Source organism: Globicephala melas, chromosome 13 (genome assembly GCF_963455315.2).
Source record: "Globicephala melas chromosome 13, mGloMel1.2, whole genome shotgun sequence".
In the NCBI taxonomy this organism is placed as follows: domain Eukaryota; kingdom Metazoa; phylum Chordata; class Mammalia; order Artiodactyla; family Delphinidae; genus Globicephala; species Globicephala melas.
The window spans coordinates 5,287,448-5,308,073 of record NC_083326.1 but is presented as its reverse complement, the minus strand read 5'-3'; the positions used below and the strand labels follow the sequence as shown (position 1 = coordinate 5,308,073).

The 20,626-nt window shown below is 50.6% G+C and overlaps 1 protein-coding gene across 7 annotated transcripts in view; it reads right to left on the bottom strand.

Annotated features, from left to right (window-relative positions):
- The window catches only part of CTIF (cap binding complex dependent translation initiation factor), a 301,312-nt gene that overhangs the window by 208,878 nt on the left and 71,808 nt on the right, over positions 1-20,626 (bottom strand). For 6 of the 7 annotated variants that reach the window (XM_030867887.3, XM_030867891.3, XM_060310533.2 and 3 more), the window contains exons 2-3: positions 19,540-19,740; positions 5,103-5,174 (exon numbers count right to left, since the gene is read on the bottom strand). In XM_030867887.3, coding sequence (XP_030723747.1) covers positions 5,103-5,174; positions 19,540-19,719 — 252 coding nt within the window. In that variant the 5' untranslated portion in view covers positions 19,720-19,740. The remainder of the gene's footprint in view (positions 1-5,102; positions 5,175-19,539; positions 19,741-20,626) is intronic. The other variant, XM_060310534.2, reaches the window with a different exon arrangement.

The following is a 20,626-nucleotide window of genomic DNA, read 5'->3' as shown; positions in this document are numbered from 1 at the left end:
GGACCCACTTCATGGAGACACAGAATATAAACAGTGAAAGATGTTTCCAGAGAGGCTCAGAGGAGTCTCATTTTGTGGAAGAGGCATTGGAGTGCACGCCACACCTGGGTCAACATCTGGTTCTTCTGACCCCTGGAACAAGGCTCTTTTCACTCTCTCCTGATGCTTCGATTTGCTACCGGGCATCACAGGTGGAAGAGGGGAGTGCCCTTCTCTCCTCACTCCAGGGAGTATGGGATCACAGCCTGTCAGCCGGGACTCAGGACACCATTTCTGACACATCCCTACCTTTCCCAGGGCTTTGCATGAACCTGTCTGGTAAGACGTGTGCTCATCAGGTTCCCAGCAAAGATCCCATCACTTGCTCGACAGCCAACACCGTGGTCCAACAAGTCCTTCGGTCAGGAAGTCCTTCTCAAGGTCTAATCAGAGGCACTGCTGCTGTCTGGCATGTCAATTTCCTTTCCTTGGCATTTCTGTGCCGATGGAGAAGACCTGTTTGCACCTGACTCCACACAACCTTGCACACGCCTTCAGCTTCCTTCCCTGAATGCTAAGTCCTGGGCCGGCACCTGGGGATGTCGTCTAAATGCACTGGGCTGCACTCTCTCATTGCAGGTGCCTTCCTCTAAATCATCTCCGGGCACCTCCCCTGTTACAATAAGGTGGAAACTGTAATCCGACCTCCTGAGTAAATGACTAGGTGGCGGACGAACTCTCTTGGAAAGATGCTGCCAGCAGGCCAAACAGTCCCCAGTACAGCCGAGTCCTGACTACCGGCAGTTAACGGGCCTCTTCAGGACTATGTGGAACCCATTTTTTTGTTCTGGACTCTCTGAGCCCCCTCCTTCCATCTCATGGGACTCTACCTACCCTGGCTTACCTCTATGTTGTGCCTCTGAAAGGGTTCAGAGAAGGCAAGGGTTTTTTTGGTTTTATTCATTAATTAAAACAACAAAAATAATCCCAGTGCATGACTAATCCTCAAATGCTGCCTGCACCCAGCTCCTCATTCAGTGCATGGTCTGTGACTCACCACACAGCTTCCTGGGCAGAATGCAGCACCTCAGCATCCTCCTGTGGGCCCCACTGTCCTGGGTCCATGTGCTCGAAGTGGGGCAGTCAGGGAAAGTGCTGGAGCAGTCACCCCAGTCTCAATCTAGCCTCAGTTTCCTCCTGAAATTCTTCCCAGGGGTGAATGTGGGATAGTAGAGCTGCCCCATCATCCCAATGACTTCCAAAAGCTCAGCAAAGTTGGTGTGGCCAGAGGAATAGGACCCACTAGGGAATGACTGCGTAGACCGGGTCTGAGCCATCTCAGGTATCATAATTGAGCACCTACTGTGTGCAAGGCCCTAGGCTGGGGGGTGGGGTGGTCAGGGATGTAAAGGGAGCCCTAGTGGCGCCCAGCTCAAGGCCCACCAGCAGGCCGAGGGGACAGGCAGATGTACATACGGAATATCCTGATCACACCGTGGATTGGTGTGCGGGTGAGGGTGTCTGCCTGGTGGAGAGGGTACAGTGAGGAAGCCGGTGGGTGCTCATATGAGCTGGTCCAGTGTTCCTACATCTGGTGGACCAGGCTGAAGGGGACCTTGAAGGCTGTATGGGCAGCAGCATCCCGTCAGATCTGCCCCCAGCTAAGGCACTCTTCAGCCGGCAGCTCCCTGGTTTCCCCTCCATCAGGGGGCCGCTCCAGGGCAGGGAGGGCAGGGGCAGCTGTCTCTGGTGAATTGTGGGGCTTTCCTTATGTCACTCAAGGGATGCTGACCAGCTTTGATCCCTCCACCGGAGGGCATCAGGAGACGGCTGCTTCACGGACTTCCCTGGCGGTCCAGTGGTTAAGACTCTGCTCTTCCACTGCAGGGGGCGTGGGTTCCATCCCTAGTCGGGGAGCTAAGATCCCACGTACCGCGTGGACAAAAAATTAAAAAAATTTTTAACTTTTAAAAGAAGATGGCTGCTTCTTGAGGGGACACCAGAGGCTCCTGGAGACGAAGCCCAGGGTGGGTGCTCCCACTGGCAGGAATGTGGATGCGGACGTGAGCCAGCACGGGCCATGGGACAAGGGCAACACCCTAGAGAGGGCAGAGCATGAGAAACAAGGAGGCTGTCCCAACACGGTTGAGCTGCCATGCCAGCCCTGAACACCCTCCCAGGAGGGTGGCGAGAGAGAAAGAGACTTCCGTCTTGCTTACATCACTCTATTGTTCGTACTAATTAACTGAGTTATGTCTAGTCAGGCCTTTCATCACCAAACCAAGGTGATGACCTCAGGAGACCTCATTTCAATCCTGTCTCTCCGTGCAGCGCGGGGTACAGCGTCTGGGGCCTTCCAGGAGGGCCAGCCCGATGCCACCACCTCTGCTCTGCCTGCCCGAGTGCCTTAGCTCTGGGCCACCTGAGGTCTGGCCACGCTGTGCACATTGTGTCTCCTGCCCTGCACTGGGCATTCTTTTACACATTATCTTCTTGCCCTTCAGGGGCCATGCTCCAGGCCACTACAAACACTCCCCAGCAGAGGAATCTATGAAAACTCCCTCCGCAAACACCCTGAACTCTTGGGCCCGCTGAGCTTTCCTCGGCTCTAAGCGGCTTCTCACGGCACAGGGTGTGACCTCACCAGGACTCAGGTGGAGCAGCCTTCCCGCTTCCCCCAGCTGGCTCGCCATGTGGGGACACCACGGGCTCTGAATCCAGAACACACAAGGCACGTGGCACGTGGGGCTGAGGCCGTGGGGCTGAGGCCGTGGCTGTCCCTCGGTGCCCCGGCTACTCTTCCGCTTCTTGGAAGCAGATGTCTCCCCCTTCCTCCCTCTGAGACGATCAGACAGACTACACGGGGGAGGTGGGAGTGCCAATGGCCCCATGGCCTGTAGGAAACCCCTACTATGAAGCCCTCGTGTTCCGGGCACATCAGGGAAGTAAAGCGGGTTTACATCCTGAGAGCCCGCCTCACCCTTCCTGGGGCTCGTCCCCTATAATGGACTTATGCTCAGTTCCACCTGCCAAGAAAGGACCTAACAGGAGCCTTTTACAATTTCTTCTTTAAGTTCAGTTGCATTTCGTTTTGCATTTCATTCAGCCCCTGCTTACCCCAAGCCAACTGTTCAGCTGCTTCTAAGACGGGAGTCGGGGTCGGCTGGTCTTCATGGTGCCAGGGTACCCCTTCCCACAAGCCCCCGGCCCTGGCCAACACCCCACCCACCCTCCTCCAGGGGGTGAAACCAGCTGTGAAAGGACAGCTCAGAGTGAGGCAGGCAGATGAGAAGCAAGTGGGAGGATACGCCAATCTCATCCCCCTGGAAACCTGTCCAGAGTGATGGGAAAACGGGACCAGAGAGAAAGGGTGGGGAGAGGGGACCCAGAAAAGAAGATAAAGGAGTGAGAACAAAAAGGAAGACCCTGAACGATTCCAGAACCAGACACCTACTGACTAAATAACAGAGAGCTGTTTTTTCAGTCTCTCATTTACCAGCGTCTTATGTCCCCATCCAAGACTTTCAACCCTTCCCTGAAGCTCTCTCTCTGATTTTTGAGTCCCCAAATCCAAGTCCACCTTTGCTGCTGAAATGTTAAGAGAATCTTCATGTAGGAAACCCCAGATGATTGGCAGACACTAGTGACAGTGCCCCTGACGTGTCAGGCCTTCAGCCAAGGCTGGAGGGGTTTAGGGCGTATAAACGGAGTCCGTGACCAAGCACCAGCAGTCTAGTGGTGAGGACAAAAGACCTGCATAGAAGGCTACCTACTACAGGAAGACAAGGTAAAGGGCCGATGAGGGGACGGGACAGGCAAAGACCTGGGTTCAAGTCCCAGCTTGGTCAGGTCATGACACCTCCATGGACCCCAACTTCCCTGTCTGTAAATGGCATGGAGAAGCTAGAAGGATCCTCAGAGGCCGCCGAGTCTCCTGGTTTTTGTATGAGGAAGCTGAGGACACAGAGAACTGTCACCAGGTTTGTGGCAGAGCACCCCACCCTGGCTTTATCATGGCCACCTACTTAAGAATCAACGAAACACACACACAAGCATCTCGTCATGTGACAGAACTGTCCAGGGCAGCTGCCCCGACACCACCCCCCCATGGTATAGCAAAGCCCTACAGCCTAAGAAAGATCTGGAACTGAGGCCACGGCCCACCTTCCCTCACGAAAGAATAGAGAAGAGTTGGTTTCATCAGCACCATGGACCGAAGTCAGACACAAGCAAGTGGGGCCAGGCGATGTGTCAACACAGGTGCTTTGGAACTGGGAGCAAGTTACTGCGGAAGCCCATAAAGCCTCCCTCATCTCTCTGGACAGGTGCAGGGGGAGGCTGGACTGCGGGTTGGGGATAGACGGAGTTTTCGGTCTCTGATCCCACCATCTCCCACAGGTGGGATGAGGTATCAGCAAGAACAGCTCGACAACCAGAGGGTGTACGGGACCTGGGGGTCACCAGGGACGGCTCTCGAGGAGCAGCTGCCTCCTTCCCTCCGGGCCACACGACCCGCACAGGCGCCCCCTCGGGACCTCACAGGGAAGCAGCAGGAGGAGAAGCAGCGGACTCCAGCCTGGTCCCAGGAAGCTGGTTGGCTTCCCTCACACCCACAGCCTGCCCCTTCCAGTCCTCTGCAGACCTGGAGCAGAAGCGATCTCCAGAGTGCGCCCCCACCCCACCAAAACCCTGGGACCCATCATCATCGCTGATGCGCGAACCTCCAGTTCACTCATTTTACTGCTGTATGATATTCCACTGCAAGGATGTATCACAGATCACTCACTTTATTGCTGTATTACAGTACATTGTAAGGATATATCACGTATCATTTGTCTATTCTCCTCTCAACGGATCAGTAGTTGTTTACAGATGTTTGTTATTATAAATAATGCTGCTACTAAAAATAAATCTTATGAATCTATGTGTTCTGGGCAGGGAGGGCTTCACTGTGGGCTGCATATCCAGGGAGAACTTTCCAGGGGGCAGACTGCACCCTCCCCTGTCCCATTTCCCACACTCCCACATCACCACCTCTCAGGAGCACCACGGTGAACAGCCCAGGAACCCAGACAGATAAGACCTCGATGACCCCCAGATGGAGCACGGAGCTGGCTCCCTACCTGCTGCAGGGGGGCTCGCCCTCGGGAGAAAGAGTAGCTGCAGTCCAGCTGATCACTGCAGTCCGCCGTCCACTGCAGGGGAGAAAGGAGTGGTCAGTGATGGCTGGACACACAGGCTCATCCTCACTCTGCCCTGGCCCTCCAGGCACGGTCCCGCCCTGCTGCAGTAGAGCCAGTAGGAAATCCTGCTCAGCCATTTTCGAAGCCAAATCTTTCTGTACCAGCAGGTCCCACTTGGCATCTCCCAGTGCCACATGGAGGTGGCCCTTTGGCGTATGTGTGGGGAAGGCAAACTCATTTCCTACCACCTAAGCCCCCCGAAGCGATGAAGAGCAGCTACCTTCCAAAGCCAACCGGACAACACAGAGGGTAAATATGAGTTTTGAGAAACCAGCACCATGTCTGACCACCTAACCACTCTTCAGCCCACTAGCCCCCTACAGTGTCAAGGCTGGAGCTAGAGGAGAGGCATGTATGTGTGGATCACACCGTACACCCAGCCCCAAAGTACGGTGGACCTGTGGACTGACAGGAGAGCATGGCATCGGGAAGAGCCCCAGACTGGCCATCAGAAGCCCAGTCCCACCACCGACCTCAGGGGCCTCATGTGCCCCGAAGTGTGATACGACAACTACCAGTGTAACGGTCCTCAAACCCTGCCACGTAGGGGGTCTCTGGGTCCTAATCTCCACCCACTGAATCACTCGCTGAGGGCAGCAACTGTCTTCTCCATTTTGACAAGCTTTCCAAGGGATGCACCAGAAGTTTGAGAGCCACTGAAATCCATGTAATCTCCCAGGCTTCATTTGTCATCTATAAAATGGGGACAGCAAGGCTGGGTGACTCTGCAAGGTTGAAATGAAGGGACTTTGTAAGCTACACAAAATCTATATATAAAGTAGTAGTAAGAGTACAGCTCTTCCACGGTAATGTGTTATCTATATATATGGTGGTGCTTTTATTATTGTGTTAAATGTTACGTGGCTCTCCAGCTCACGGTGAACATTGATCTGGACCTACACCTGTATGATTCATAAAAAGCAGAGGAGCCCAGTCTCTCTGTTTGACACACTTGGTCAAAACTGTGCGTGAGTGTGGATGGCTCAAAGCCATCACCGTCCTGGATTTGTGAAACCTTGGCTAGACACACCCTCCCCCGACTGTGGGTCAAGGGCATGACCTTTGTATAGGAAAGACATTTTATTACAACGCCGATGATACAGGCTGGTACAAGTGTACTCTACAGCAGTGCTGGCCAACGAATAGGAACCGCAGACATAATTTTAAATGATCTAGTAGCCAGATTTAAAGAAGAAAAAAGAAAAATTAAACTTAATAATGCATTTTATTTATCTCAATATATGTTTATCTCAATAGGTAATTGATATAAAAATGATCAATGAGATATTTTACATACTTCTCTCCATACTAAGGTTTTGAAATCTGCTTAAAGCAGGTCAACTTCAAGTGCTCAAGAGCTACATGTGGCCAGTGGCTGCCCTATTGGACAGCACAGCTCAGTTCGAAGGAATTGGCAAAGGCAAGGTACCAGTCCCGAGAGAGTGTGCCCTCAGAGCCACTTCTTGCCTATCCCGGCTCTGTACTGCAGAGGGGCTGAGCCCTGCAGGCTCAGCTGGGTTCCAGCTGGGCTGGGCCAACGGGAGACAGGAAGAGAGAGAAGCCGCGGTGCTTCTCCCCATCCCCCTATGCTTCAGGCAGCATTACCAGCAATGACTGGGTCTCCTTCAAGGCTCCAGCCTCACCAGATGGGCCCTCTGTGCACGACCCCTAACGCTGGGCTCTGGCAATACCATCTCCTCCCTTTGTGCCTCAGGCCTAGAGGTGCTAATGGCTCCTTGTGGCTGTTTGGTTTCTCAGCTCTTTTATTATCTGGGTAACCAACTCCCTGGGTTAAATTCCCTCTGTCTGGATATTTGTAGTCTCAAAGCATCTCTGCAAAGGTATTTATTAAATTATAGGAGAAGAAAAGGGAAAAATGAGAAATCTATCAGACACCACCTGAAACCAAGTGATCAAGGATAATATTACCTGTAATAAAACATATTACCACCGTGGACTTCCCAGCGTAATGCCCTGAGAAGGGCCATGTCACTCCTGAGGTGTTCTTGCCAAAAATGCACGATCTCAAATATGACCGTGAGAGAATATCGGGCAACCCAAACTGATGAACTTTCCAGAAAATAAATGACCAATACTCTTCAAAAGTGTCAAGGTTGTAGGGATAAGAAAAGACCACGGGAGTGTCACAGGTTGGAGGAGAATAAGAAAGCATGACAATTAGATGCAAATTTGAATCTTGGAACAGAAAAAGGGCATTAGTAGATAAACTGGTGATATTCAAATAAAGTCTCATTGTACCAATGTTAATTTCTTAGTTCTGACCATTGTACTACGGTTATGTAAGATATTCATATTAGGGGACAGGTACATGGGAACACCCTGTACTATTTTTGCACCTCTGCTATGAGTCAAAAGTAACTTCAAAATAAAAAGCAATCCAGGGACTTCCCTGGTGGTCCAGTGGTTAAGACTCCGTGCTTCCACTGAAGGGGGTGCGGGTTGGATCCCTGGTCAGGGAACTAAGATTTTATACACCGCGTGGCACAGCCAAAAAAAAAAAAAGTAATCCACATATGTATATATGTGTTTATATATATATATTTGTAAACTATTTGAACTACTATGAAAACAATCCCTCTGCTTTACTGCTTTCTATACTTGAGTGGCTTCTCCTTTCCTGGTTGGAGGCTGGCTGACAGTGGGGAGGATGGTCAAGGCACGCAGTGACTACCGGCCCGGAGAGAACTAGATCCTGCACTTCTCGTCCCGTCCCAGGACAGCCTTGCAGAGAAGGCTTCCTCCAGTGGGGCATCCCAAACACTTCAACCCCAGCTGCATACCGCTGACTTGACGTCTCGCACAGAGGTGACTCGAGGGTGGGCACACCTCCTCCTGGGGTCAGCGTGGTCCCCGCGTGGTCCCTGGCAGGGCGGGGATGGGGTGCCACGCTGGCTGCTCCTGACAGGCGGGCACAGAGGGGCAGCCGAGGCTTTGTGACAGCCACGTGCCACCTCAGCCCCCTGGCTAGGCTTTCCCAGAGCGATTCCAAGCTCCGATGAGACTGCTCTGCTTTGTCAAAGGTCATCCTTAACTTTACGCTGGCCAACCTTCCTGAGCGCCTTTGGTGTGGGACCTGCTACCGGCGCTCCCTTCACGGGGAGGGGAGGTGAGATGTGCAGTAACAGTAACACGGGGAGGGGGAGGGCGAGGCTGAGAAGGGACAGTGTGCTCTCGGAGGGATTCCCTAGGGAAGGAAAGCAGTGGAGCCCGGATCCCTGGAGAAGAGTGAGCCCGAGTGTGGACACGGCAGGGGAACACTGGCCAGCTCAGGGGCAGAGGGCAGCAAGCAGGACTCTCCCGCTAAGCGGTCAGAGACTCTTCCTGGGTGGAAAGAGTCCGAAGGCTTCTGTTAGGGGAGGGCGTCATCAGAGCTGTGCTAGAACAGGCTGAACTGGCCCGGAGTGTGGGTGTGGGGAACCCACTGGTTGGGAAGCTAGAGTCCAACATCCAGGTTTCCACTGGGAGAGCAGGCAGAGACAGAAATGAAGAAGTGGCTCTGAGAGCATCATACAGTTAAGCAGTGAGCAGAGGGCTGATGTGTTTAGGAAAGCTAGCAAGATAGTAAAGTCCACAGAAACCCACCCCACAGACCCAGCCATGGCCCCCAGGGAAAGCTTTTGGGGGAGGGAGTGTGGTCCAGCTGGGTCCTGCTTTCCTGACCCCCGGGGAGGAATTAAATGTGAGTCATCGCAGTTCTCCCAGGAAGTTGTACCACTGGGCCCGTGTGGCATCCAACCCCCCAGCCACATCCGCTCTCTGCTGCTGCCTGACCCTACAAGCCCCCGGGAGCGCTCCCTTCCCCGTTCAAAGCTCCTCCCCGCTGCTGGGATTCTGCTGCCCACGCTCTTCTTTCTTCTTAGGCTGCAGCCACCACCACCTCCCTCCCCTTTGCCTTTTCTGAGCCACCGCCTAGAAAAGTCTCCAGACACAGACCTTCCGGGAACCGTCCTTATCTGTATGAGATGATTCCAGAACAAGAGAAGTGCCCCCTTGGGGAACACTCTCCTCGGCCCTGCCCCTATGCCTGGTTCAGCCAGGGCATTTCTCCTTTGAGGTGAAGGGTTTACAGCTGGGAGCAAGTTCTCTGGGGGGTAAGGTGGCCCCTCCTGAAAAGGTCGTTGAACACAAAGAGGCAGGAAAAGTGGGAAATCTGCATGTATGGGAACAACGAACATGGATTCACAAGAGTGGTTTTGGGTCTTCACCATAACTGCTATGATTTATTTCTTAATTTAAAAAGATGAAACAAAGATGGCACAGGGTTAAGGTTTAATAAACGGGAGTACAGATGTTTAGTCTGTACTCAAAACAGATGCTTATTCTATTATTCTCTGCTTCTATCGGTACACTTTAAATACTTCATGCTAAAAGAACTAAAATCTTATTATCAGTCATTTGCACCCCAGGATGGACAGTATTTTTGGAGCAGACTTGATGGAGGACAGAGGAAGTCACTGAAAGCTGAGGGAGGATGAGCGAAAAGGGAAAAGCCCCAGGCTGGGGGAGGCTGAACGTGCTAAGGATAAACGTCCCCCTCCGGTGGTGTCTGAAGTCCCCGGGGCTCGTCACTCCAGACATCAAAGTGTATCAAGGCCAGAGCCACACCGTCAGGCTGAATCAGCACAAGAGGAGAGGAAGAGATCAACTGATAAAACCAAACCCATAAACAAACAGATGTGCAAATGGGAACTTAGTATGTGATAAGGACAGTGTTTCACATCAGGGGAAAGGAGAGACCATCAATAAACACAGGGACTGAGACAACTAGCGAGCCAGCAAGGAAAAAATGACCCTAGAATCTGCCTCCCAGTACCATGCACAACACATTCCAAGTTGGTTAAAATCCAAGATACAAGTTTTAAACTCCATCAAAGTCTAAAATTTTGTGTGACAAAAGAAATCACAAACACAATTAAAGACAAGTAAGAAGCCACTTGCAACATGTGTAACAAAGGACTCATCCCCAGAAAATATAAAGATTTCATTTAATCCAGGCACTATTCTAAGCCTGCTACTTACATTAACATTTACTCCACATAGATCCCAAGGCCCATGTATTACCCCCACTTTGCAAATATGGAATTTGAGGCATAGCATGGTTAAGTAACTGAGCCAGGGTCACACAGCCAAAAAGTAGCAGAATGAGTAAAGGGGATAAATAGGTATTAATTCAAAGAGCCAGTCAAAATGTTGGAAACTCAATGTGACGTATAGTCTTGCGTTAGATGTTGAACCAGAAATTTTTTATTGTAGTAAACTATACAAAATTACCATTTTAAATATTTTTAAGTGTACTGTTCAGTGTCATGAAGTACATTCACACTGCTGTACAACCACCGCCACCATCCAGTACTCCAGCTCCATCCGTCCGCAGCACTTTTTCATCCCAGACTGAAACTGTCCCCCTCAAACACTAACTCCCCATTCCCCCTCCTCCAAGTCCCTGATACCAACCATTCTGCTTTCATTCTCTATGAATTTGACTCTTCTACATGCCTCATAGAAGTGAGATCATACAGTACTTGTCCTTTTGTGTCTGGTCTATTTCTCTTGGCATAAAGTCCTCAAGGTTCATCCATGTTGTAGCACGTGCCAGGATTTCCTTTATTTTAAGCCTCAGTAATATTCCTCTATGTATGGACCACATTTTGTCCATCCAATCGTCCACTGATGGACATTGGGGTTGCTTCCACCTTTTGGCTATTGTGAATAATGTTGCTATGAACATGCTGTACAGGTATCAGGTCACGCCCTTGCTTTCAGTTCCTTTGGGTGTATACCCGGCAGTAGAATTGCTGGATCATACAGTAATTCTATGTTTAATTTTTTGAGGAACCTAGAATTTTTTTTTAACTTTTGCTCTAAAGGATATTATTGAGAAAACTGGTGAAATAAAAGGTCTATAGATTAAATAATTGTACTGTATCAATGTTTATTTCCTATACTGTAATTATAAGAGAATGTTCTTTTTATGGGGGAGTAATATTCCGTTGTATATATGTGCCACATCTTCTTTATCCATTCATCTGTCGATAACGGATTCACTTTGTTATAAAGCAGAAACGAACACACCATTGTAAAGCAATTCTATTCCAATAAAGATGTTAAAAATAAATAATAAATAAATAAATAAAATACCATTTAAAAAAAAGAGAGAGAATGTCCTTGTTCTTAGGAAACGCACAGTGAAGTGTTTGGAGATAAAGGGGAAATCTCTCTCTGTACAGAATCTATTGATCAATTGATCTATCTATCTATCTATTGAGAGATGAGAGAAAAAATATAAATGTGGTAAGATATTAACACTGGAGAATCTGGGTGAAGGATATGCAGGAATCCTTTGTCCTATTATTATAATTTTTATGTACATCTGAAATTATTTCAAAGTGAAAAATTATTTAAAAAGCCATCTTATCCACGGCTTCTTAATCAAGAGGGTGCCAGGACCCCCCAGGGGGGCGATTCGAAGGTCTAGTGGGAACCACTGCTCTCACCCAACGTCCTCTTTTCCCGGCGAAGGGCCTGAGAGGAGATGGGGACAGCCTCCAGATGGGAGCTTCTCAAAGTCAGGAGCTTGTTCGACTGCTTCCTCTGGGCTGGCACAAGGGCTTACTGACCAGGAGAGGGGGAACAGAGGAGGTGGGAGCAGAGACGGGCTGGCAGCTCACGCTCTCCTCCACAGTGATACTCCAGGAAAACCTTGTGTGTGACGGGGAGGGGATGCTGCCCAAAGGCTGAGATTTGAGAGAGGGAGAAAGGCTTCTTGCTCCGATCTTAAGACAAACTAACTAACTAACAAGAAACCCACACACCTTCCCTGCTGTGGAGGCAGCTTAACGCAGTGATCAGGAGCCTGAGCTCTCGACGCAGCGAACGTGAGTTCATATTCCTGCTCTGCCTCTTACGCTGTCCCTTGGGAAAGTCTCTTCCTCCCTCAGACTACCTCCCCCAAGCTGTGATAATGACAAAAGCTGCCAGAGCAGAGGTTAAGCGTATGGCACCTGGAGCAAGATCATTTGGTTCAAACCTCACACCGACCACATACGCCCTGTGTGACCTTAGGCAGCACATTCAACCTCTCTGTGCCTCTGTTTCCTCCTATGTATGCTGGCAACAGTAACAGCATCTTCTTCACAGCATTGTGACGTAGAGTAAATGAGTTACACGGACACCCCTCCGTGTCCTTTGGTAGCTCCTCCTCATGGCCCCAACTTCCTTTTTTTTTTTTTTTTTTGCGGTACGCGGGCCTCTCACTGTTGTGGCCTCTCCCGTTGCGGAGCACAGGCTCCAGACGCACAGGCTCAGCGGCCATGGCTCATGGGCCTAGCCGCTCCACGGCATGTGGGATCCTCCCAGACCGGGGCACGAACCCGCGTCCCCTGCATTGGCAGGCAGACTCTCAACCACTGCGCCACCAGGGAAGCCCCGGCCCCAGCTTCTTAGAGCTCAATCTTTGACCCTCTTGTCTAAGCTCCCTCACTCCTTGGGCTTAAAATGCCACCCACATGCTACTATTTACAGGTGTGACTCTCCAGGTCATTCCCCTCTTCTGAATGCCACTTTGTGCATCTAACTGCTTGATCAACCTCTCTGCTAAGACATCCAATACTACCTTAAACCTTTCACATCCAAAACCCGAACTCTTGACCTTTGCTCCCCCAATGCTGCTCTTCCAGGGTCTTCCATCTCATTTCTGGAAAGTCTGTCCTTCCATAGGCTCAGGCTATTGTCAAGGTCATTCATTAGAAAATCATGTTATCTGTGCCTTAAAGTATGAGAATCTGACCACTTCTCACCACCTCCACGGTGCCACACAGCTCCAATTCACCATCACCTCTGACCCTGACCAACCAAGGACTTCCTGGTCCCCCCGCTTCCTTTCCACCCCGCCCCTTGCTATAGCCTATTCTCCACACAGCACCCAGAGTGGTCCAATTTAACCAGTGATACCATGTCCCTCCTCTGCTCAAAACCTCCCGGCGTCTCACCAATGAGGCCCCACAGACCTGGCTCTTTGCTCCCCACCAGACTGGCCCCAAAGCTGTTCATCAAAGTGGGGTACACTCCCACAGCAGAGCTGTGCCCTCAACATCCCCTCTGCTGGGAAGGCTGGTTCCTAAGCGACCTCAACTCTCACCTTCTCCAAATCTTTGCTCAAAAGTCTTAAGTAAACCTTTCAGACAGCCCAGCACCCCGCCCCTTCTTGCCTCCTTCATGTGTATCACCTTCTAACATCTATTTTCTTCTTTGTCTATCACCTGTCTTTCTCCAACTGAAAGTAAGAGCTAGGAGGACAGGGATTACGGTCCATTCTATTCATGACTTTATCCCAGAGCCTAGAATGGGGCCTGAATTAACCATTCTTAGCTATAATTATATTTCACTATTTAGCCAACAGTAACTGGCAGGTTTAAACAATTATACTTTATGCAAAAACCACCAAATAATGTGTAGGAAACCATGCTAAATAAACGAGCAAGCTAAAAGTGACATGTATGCTATAAGTTCAACTCTTGAAAGGTGTATTAAGAAAAAATAATACACAAAAATTACACTAGTTTTTATCATAAAATTATGGTGGGGACTTCCCTGCTGGCACAGCAGTTAAGAATCCGCCTCCCAATGCAGGGGCCATGGGTTTGAGCCCTGATCTGGGAAGATCCCACATGCCGTGGAGCAACTAAGCCCATACATCACAACTGCTGAGCCTGTGCTCTAGAGCCCGCGCGCCACAACTACTGAGCCTGTACACCTAGAGCCTGTGCTCCGCAAGGAGAGAAGCCACCGCAGTGAGAAGCCCACGCTCCACAACGAAGAGTAGCCCCCGCTCGCCGCAACTAGAGAGAAGGCCCGTGCACAGCAACGAAGACCCAACGCAGCCAAAAATAAATAAAATAAATAAATAAAATTTAAAAAATAAATAAAGAGCTAAAAACATTAAAAAAAGAAAAATTCTTCCTTTAAAAAACAAAATTACGGTGGGCTTCTTTCTCTGTTCTCTGATTGTCTCTGTTTTTCCAATTGTTGCTTTAAAAGTAAAATAAAAATTTAACCTATTTAAAAAATGGCTGGTAATCAGATTAAAAAGTGCTCAAGCTCACTAAAAATTGAGGAAATGCAAATTAAAGTGACAAAAGACCATTTGTCCCAATACACTGGTGGTCCTGTGAATAATGCAACAGGTGTTTGGAGAGCAATTTGGCAACAGCTATTAAAACTGATTCTACTTCTCAGCGTCCACCTAAGGAAACAGTTTTATATGTGCAGGATGAGGCATGTTCAGAAGTATTCACTGAAATAGCTTGTATTTCCAGGGGGAAAATCTGGAAATAATCCAAATGCCCGGCAATAGGTAAATGGTTGAACAATGGGACACCCATACTATGGGCAATTGTGCAGCCATTAAACAGAACACAGCAGCTGTACAAGCCTGGAGGAGTCCCCAGGGCATACAGCTATGGGGAAAAGGTGAGTTACTGAACAACATATTCACCAGCCACGATATATGATTGTGAAATAATGTATTTCTGTAAGTCGTATTTTACATACACACACACACACACACACATACACACACAAACACACACGTAAAAGCACTGAAAAGGTGAGGAGGTTAACTCATCATTCCAGTGGGAGGTAGGGTGAGACAGTGGAATGAGGACGTAACTAATCAACATTTGAATTCTTATGTACCATGAGAATATATGCATACAGTACTTGTGTCATTAAAAATAATTTTTTTTAAATAAGGAGAAGAATGAGTCCCCACATTCACACCCCACAGGTCCCCTTAAACTCACTTCTGTTAAGCCTTTCATAGGCGGTCCACCATTGATAGCTTCCTCCTATGAGCAAAGATGACAGGGAAAAAGGATTCAAAGGACAGGAGGAAGTGAGGGAATGGGATAAAAGAGAGATGAGGGAACAGTGAACAAGCAAGGCAGAATGTAAAGAAAAATGTAAAAAGAAAGAGAAGGAAAAACATTGTGAGAAGGCGACATCATGCCAATCTGAATCCATCCTACACATATGCACGGTCGCATCTCTCTTGTAAGGTCTCTGTGCGTGAGACAAAACCCAGGACTTCCAAGTGCCTGAGAGCATCAAAAAGAACTACAGGAAGTTCTCTTCACCCTCACTGCTCTTCATTTGACTTGCAAACAAGCATTCAGTGTAAAACACGCTTTCATTAAATGTATCCACTCTTTACAATGGCCCTACGTTCTATCCTTCCAAGGGAAGGCAGCTGGACATGGAGGGGTAGGAAGGCAGTCAGACAAGTCCACCTGTGGCTGTGGTCGTCAACCTGAGCAGGACATCAGAGTCACGTGGGGGTGGATGAGATGCCAATGCCCAGGCCCCTCCCCCTTCCACTCAACTCTAGGGCGGGATCTGTCCGAGCTCCAGAGCAATTCCAACATGCAGCCAGAGTTGTGAACACTGCATTGATGATCCACAAACCAACCACTAACATCAGAAGTGCCAAACTACCCCACATATAACATCCCAGTCTCTTCCACAAAAGGTTAATGGCCAATGAGATCTGGAATCCTAACTCTCATTCCACAGGGGGAAAAACAGACTAACTTCCCAACAGCCTGTTAGTCACAGCCTGTACCGAGCATGGAACCAAAAGCAGGTGGGGAAGGGGTGGGCACCAGGGCTCAGCTCAGCCACCACCAAGCAGTGGGGTTTGGCCATTTTCCATCTCTGTGTCTCAGTCTTTTCTCCTGCAGAATAGGGCTATAATCCCCCTCCTCCCAAGGACAGAGTGAGGACAGCTCTCATGATGTGCCTCTGGGGACTTGGAATCCACTGGAGGACAGGCACTTTTGAAATGTGTGGGTGTGGGTGAGGGTGTAATTTGAAATTGGTACCCAAACATGTTGGGAAACTTAGAACATACATTCTCTTGGTTACTCTTGTAGGAAAAAAAGGACACTTTTCTGTCTCTCTCTGTTTCTTCTCTCTCTCTCTCCCATCCATCCGTCCATCCATCCATCCGTCCATCCATCCATCCATTTTTCTTTCTAGTTATTGATGGGGGAGGGGTGGGGGAGAACACAACTTCACAAGCATCATGAGGTATTTTCTTCCTGAGTGTCAACTGTCATCCCTCAGATCCTAAAAAATGACCTCACCCACTGAAAAGCAACATTCTTCTCCACTCCCTCAAGTTTTCTCAAGGTTTCCAAGATTCTTAACAATTTTCTCTCCCAGAAACATCAAAACACCACCACAGACAGGCAGCCCAGGACATTCTCTGAGGTTTTTTATTTTTGTTTTTGTCTTTGGCTTCCATTTAAAATACTCATCAGATTAAATAAAAACAAGCAAAAGTGCTTTAGCAGAAAGATTTCCTGTAAAGCTGTGTCAATAGAGATTGTATTTTTTTAAAGAAGTGTGTTATAATAACACATCTAACCCTGGCCTTGCTTAGAGTTGCCACAGCTGCCCCCTCCCCTGGAGTCTGGACCCCAGCTGTATTTGGGTTGGGGAGGGTAGTTGGTGGGAGCAGGACTGAAACATGTCCCCCTCGGCCACCTGCACACAGGCGGGTCCTGGGACCCTGCCAGGTGTTCGCATTCTCCCAGGGAACCTCAGGGAATGCAGAAAGTTTAAGGAATGCATCTAGATGGTACAAATGTTTTCCACACTCTGCCTCAAGCCAACATCTGTTTAACAGCCCACCCAGATGTGGACATCCAAGCGTGGTTAGGTCCAACCAATCCCAGGAGCAGAAGCCGGGAGTGCAGGGCCCAGACTGAGGGCACTGCCCCATCTGCTCTATATCCTGAAAGCTCAGCTGTCCCCACAGGGGGCTCAGAGGCGCTGGGAGGGCCCCTCCTTCAAAAATTCTCCCCGATGGCTGCTCTGGGAACAGAAATCCTATCACTCACAAAGCATTCCTCTGGGGTGAAGCTGCACAGCTTCCTGGGACCCTTGTCCTGCAAGAGCCCATTTCACCTGAAGGAAATTTTGAGGGATGCCCTGCTGGAGGCCACCAGAGTCCACTCAGTGGGGGAGGCAGGCAGCACACATCAGGCTAGGCCCACGCACCCATCCACAGGGCCCAAGCCAAGGCCAAGCCCTCTCACCTATTCAAGGCCATTGCGCCAGGAAGCGGCCCCTCTGCCTTGGACCGCTCCCATCAACGCACAGCTCATTGTTAATGCTCCCGTTGTGACCTCGCTTCCCCCAGAACCACACGCCTCTCCCCTTTACGGCAAAACTCCTGTAATACAGGGAGGACCTGCACTGTATTATCCTCCCATCTCAAACCCATCTCCTTGAACTTCACCCCCACCACTGGACCGTCACCCCTCCCATCAGGGTCACCAACGGCCCCAGTGGCTCCTTTGGGTGATTCTCACTCCTCCTCCCAAATGCCCTGCAGCAGCAGTCAGCCGCCCCCCCCCCCGCCCCGCCTCGAAACACATCCTCCCCAGGGCTTCCAGCACCCAACTCTCACTTGGATTTCCTCCTGCCTCACTGCCAACCCCTCTTGGTCTCTTTTGCTGGTCCCCCTCACATCCCTGCTTTCTAAATGTAGGCAGACCCCAGGACTCAGCCCTTGTACATCTGGTCTACCGACCCCTCTGCCTCGTTGAAGCATCTCCTCTGCTCTCCCTCTTTTTCCCTCTGCTCCAGCCACACCGGCCTCCTTGCTGCCCCTGGAATAACTCTGCCAGCTCTGGCCTTTGCACGTGCTGTCCCCTCTGCCTGGACTGCCCCTTCCCCAGACATCTGCAAGTTCACCTCTCCACCTCCTTCGGTGACATCTTCCTTGACATCCCATTTAAAATTGCAAACCCCTCCTGACCTTCATCACTCCCCACTCCATTTTCCTGATTTATTTTTCCCCACAGCAGTTGCCATCCACCACTGGGATAAGTTCCACGAGGGCTGAGCTGTTCATCTCTTTCACTCACTCCCAGGTACCCAGTCCTAGGACCGTGCTAGACACAGAGCAGGTGCTCAATACACACTTGTAGAATGAATACTGAACGGACTACAGGCTCACACTACCTGTGATTGTAGAACTTCAAGGACGCCAAGGAAAGCATCGATTTCTCTCTCAGGGCAGATCTTGCCTTCCCCACCCTCCAATGGGGATAAGGTGTGGACCAGCAAGGCTTCACAATTTCCCAGGTCCACTCCTGGTCCTGAGTTCCAGGAAAGCCACAGGTTCATTCTGGCTTTCTAAAAAGCAGGAGGGTCTGGATCTTCTGCCCACCCAGAGAGCGAGCCAGCCAGTTGCACTTGGCTTTTCTCCAAAGCAGGGCACCCATGTCAACTTCTCTACTTGACAGAGGAGCCCCAGGCTTGAGGGGGACAAGTACAAGAGGTGGACACTGGGGCCCAGACCCTGAGCAGAAGAGACCCCCCCACCCCCCGAGCCTCTGGGTGCAGACAACACTCTGCCCCTCTGTAGTTTCGGAACCTCTTATCACCTTTGACCTTCCAACATTCCTGAGGCAGCGGGATCATCCCCACTCACCAGATAAGAAAGCCAAGCCTCAGAGAAGTTGAGGGGTTTGCCTGAGGTCACACAGGCAGCTAGTAGTTGGAACCAACTCTTGAACAAACATCTACTGAGAATTTAACATGTTCAGCAAAGATGCATGTGACATGGTCACTTCCCTTAATGGTTCACATTCTACTCAAGACGACTCAAAACTCCCAAATCTCGACCCACAGTCTTTCAGCTGAGTTCACCTTCTACCCAGGATCAGGGCTGCCACAGACTGACCAGGAGCAGGGAGGCCAACCTGAGAGTCTGGTCTGAAGGCTTCACGTGTGTCACGAGGTCTGGCACACAGGGCCCTGGGGGACTGTCTGAGAGACTCGATTCTTTGGCGCCAACAACTGCCTGTATTCGCCATCAGAGGAAATATTCACAAGTGATAGACTTTTGCTTATGTGCCCTCTGGATAAGCGACAGTCGCCACATCTCTTTTAGAACATGAGCTTGTGAAGGACAGGGAGCGGCGCCTGGCACACAGCAGGGGCTCAGTAAACCCATGTGTTCCATGAACTGTGAGTCTGGCTGGGCCTCAGCCACCCAGTGGGGTAGGACCGGGTAGAGGTGGTTCAGAGGGGCTGGGAGCACACAGCCAGGGGCTTCCTGCCCGGATCCCACGCTCTGCTGGGTGCGGCCATCCACACCTTGGCAACCTAGGGCCAGGCGATCAGATGCTGCCTGGAATTAGGGTCCCTTACCCTTATTACCCCACTTTGAGCTTCCGAGGCCCCGTACCTGCCCAGGCCCTGCCCCCTCCCGGGCAGCGCTCACCTGGGAGATGTGGGACTGCGTCTTCTCACTCTCGCCGTCCCCCTCCGTCTTGTCGGCCAGCAGCCCCTGCACCTGGTACTCAAGCACGTAGCTGTCGATGAACCGCTCAAGCTCCTCGATCTCCTGGGAGCGGCTGCTCCCGGCCTCGGAGGAGGCCGACGCTGCTGAGGAGTTCTCCATCCCTCCCGCTCAGGGCCTGGGCTGCGGATACAGAGAACAGATGGGCTCTGTGAGACACAGTTGGAGGCAGAGATGAAGACCCCACTTGAGAAATCCTCCCCTGCCCAGAAGCAGTCCCTCATCCAGCCTGCTGTCTTGGTCTCCCAACATCCTGAGAAGTCAGTGGGGTGCCAGCTCGCCTTTAGTGTGAAGAGGATGCTGTGATCCCTCCTGCGTGGGGAAGGAGACTCGGTCCCAGAGAAGGCAGGTAATTTGCCTAATTGGCCAACACAGTAACTCATGCGATGTTGAGCGTTAGTCCATACCCGGACCTTACCACCCAGGAAAAAGCGGAATATGGACCCAGTCTACAAGTTCAACCCTACTTCCCAACTTGGAGTTAACAAAATCCACCACAAAGCAGAATAAAACAGACCACAGGCTTCTAGGTCTCTGACCCCAGCATTGAGATGTACAGGGGTCCACAGACACAAACCCTCTAAGGGGCCTGGGCCTCTAAGAAATACCTCCTTCTAAAGAGACATTTTCTCTTTGGACGCCAGGCTGTCCCTAAATGAGGTGAAGACTGTAGGCCCTAATGTGATCTTGCAGCCCTGCTAATGCTGCATCTACTGGGACACGCGCTACACTCAGTCTGTAAGGACGCTACACTCAGTCTGTAAGGACGTGACTGGCTTTTAATGCTACGACGTGAAAGGCAAGGTGGGTGGCCTGGGAGGGTGTGGCCCAGCCATGGTCCTCTGTAGGAGAATGACTCCCTCTTCAGCCCTCAGGCCCTCTCCCTGGGGGGCCTGGCATAAGGTGACCATCATTCCAGGGATAGCTGTTAAAGTCCACCAATAGAACTGCTGTCCCTCCCCAACTAGACCGGGTCAACCCAGCCGCTGCAGGGGCCCAGGCCTGCAGG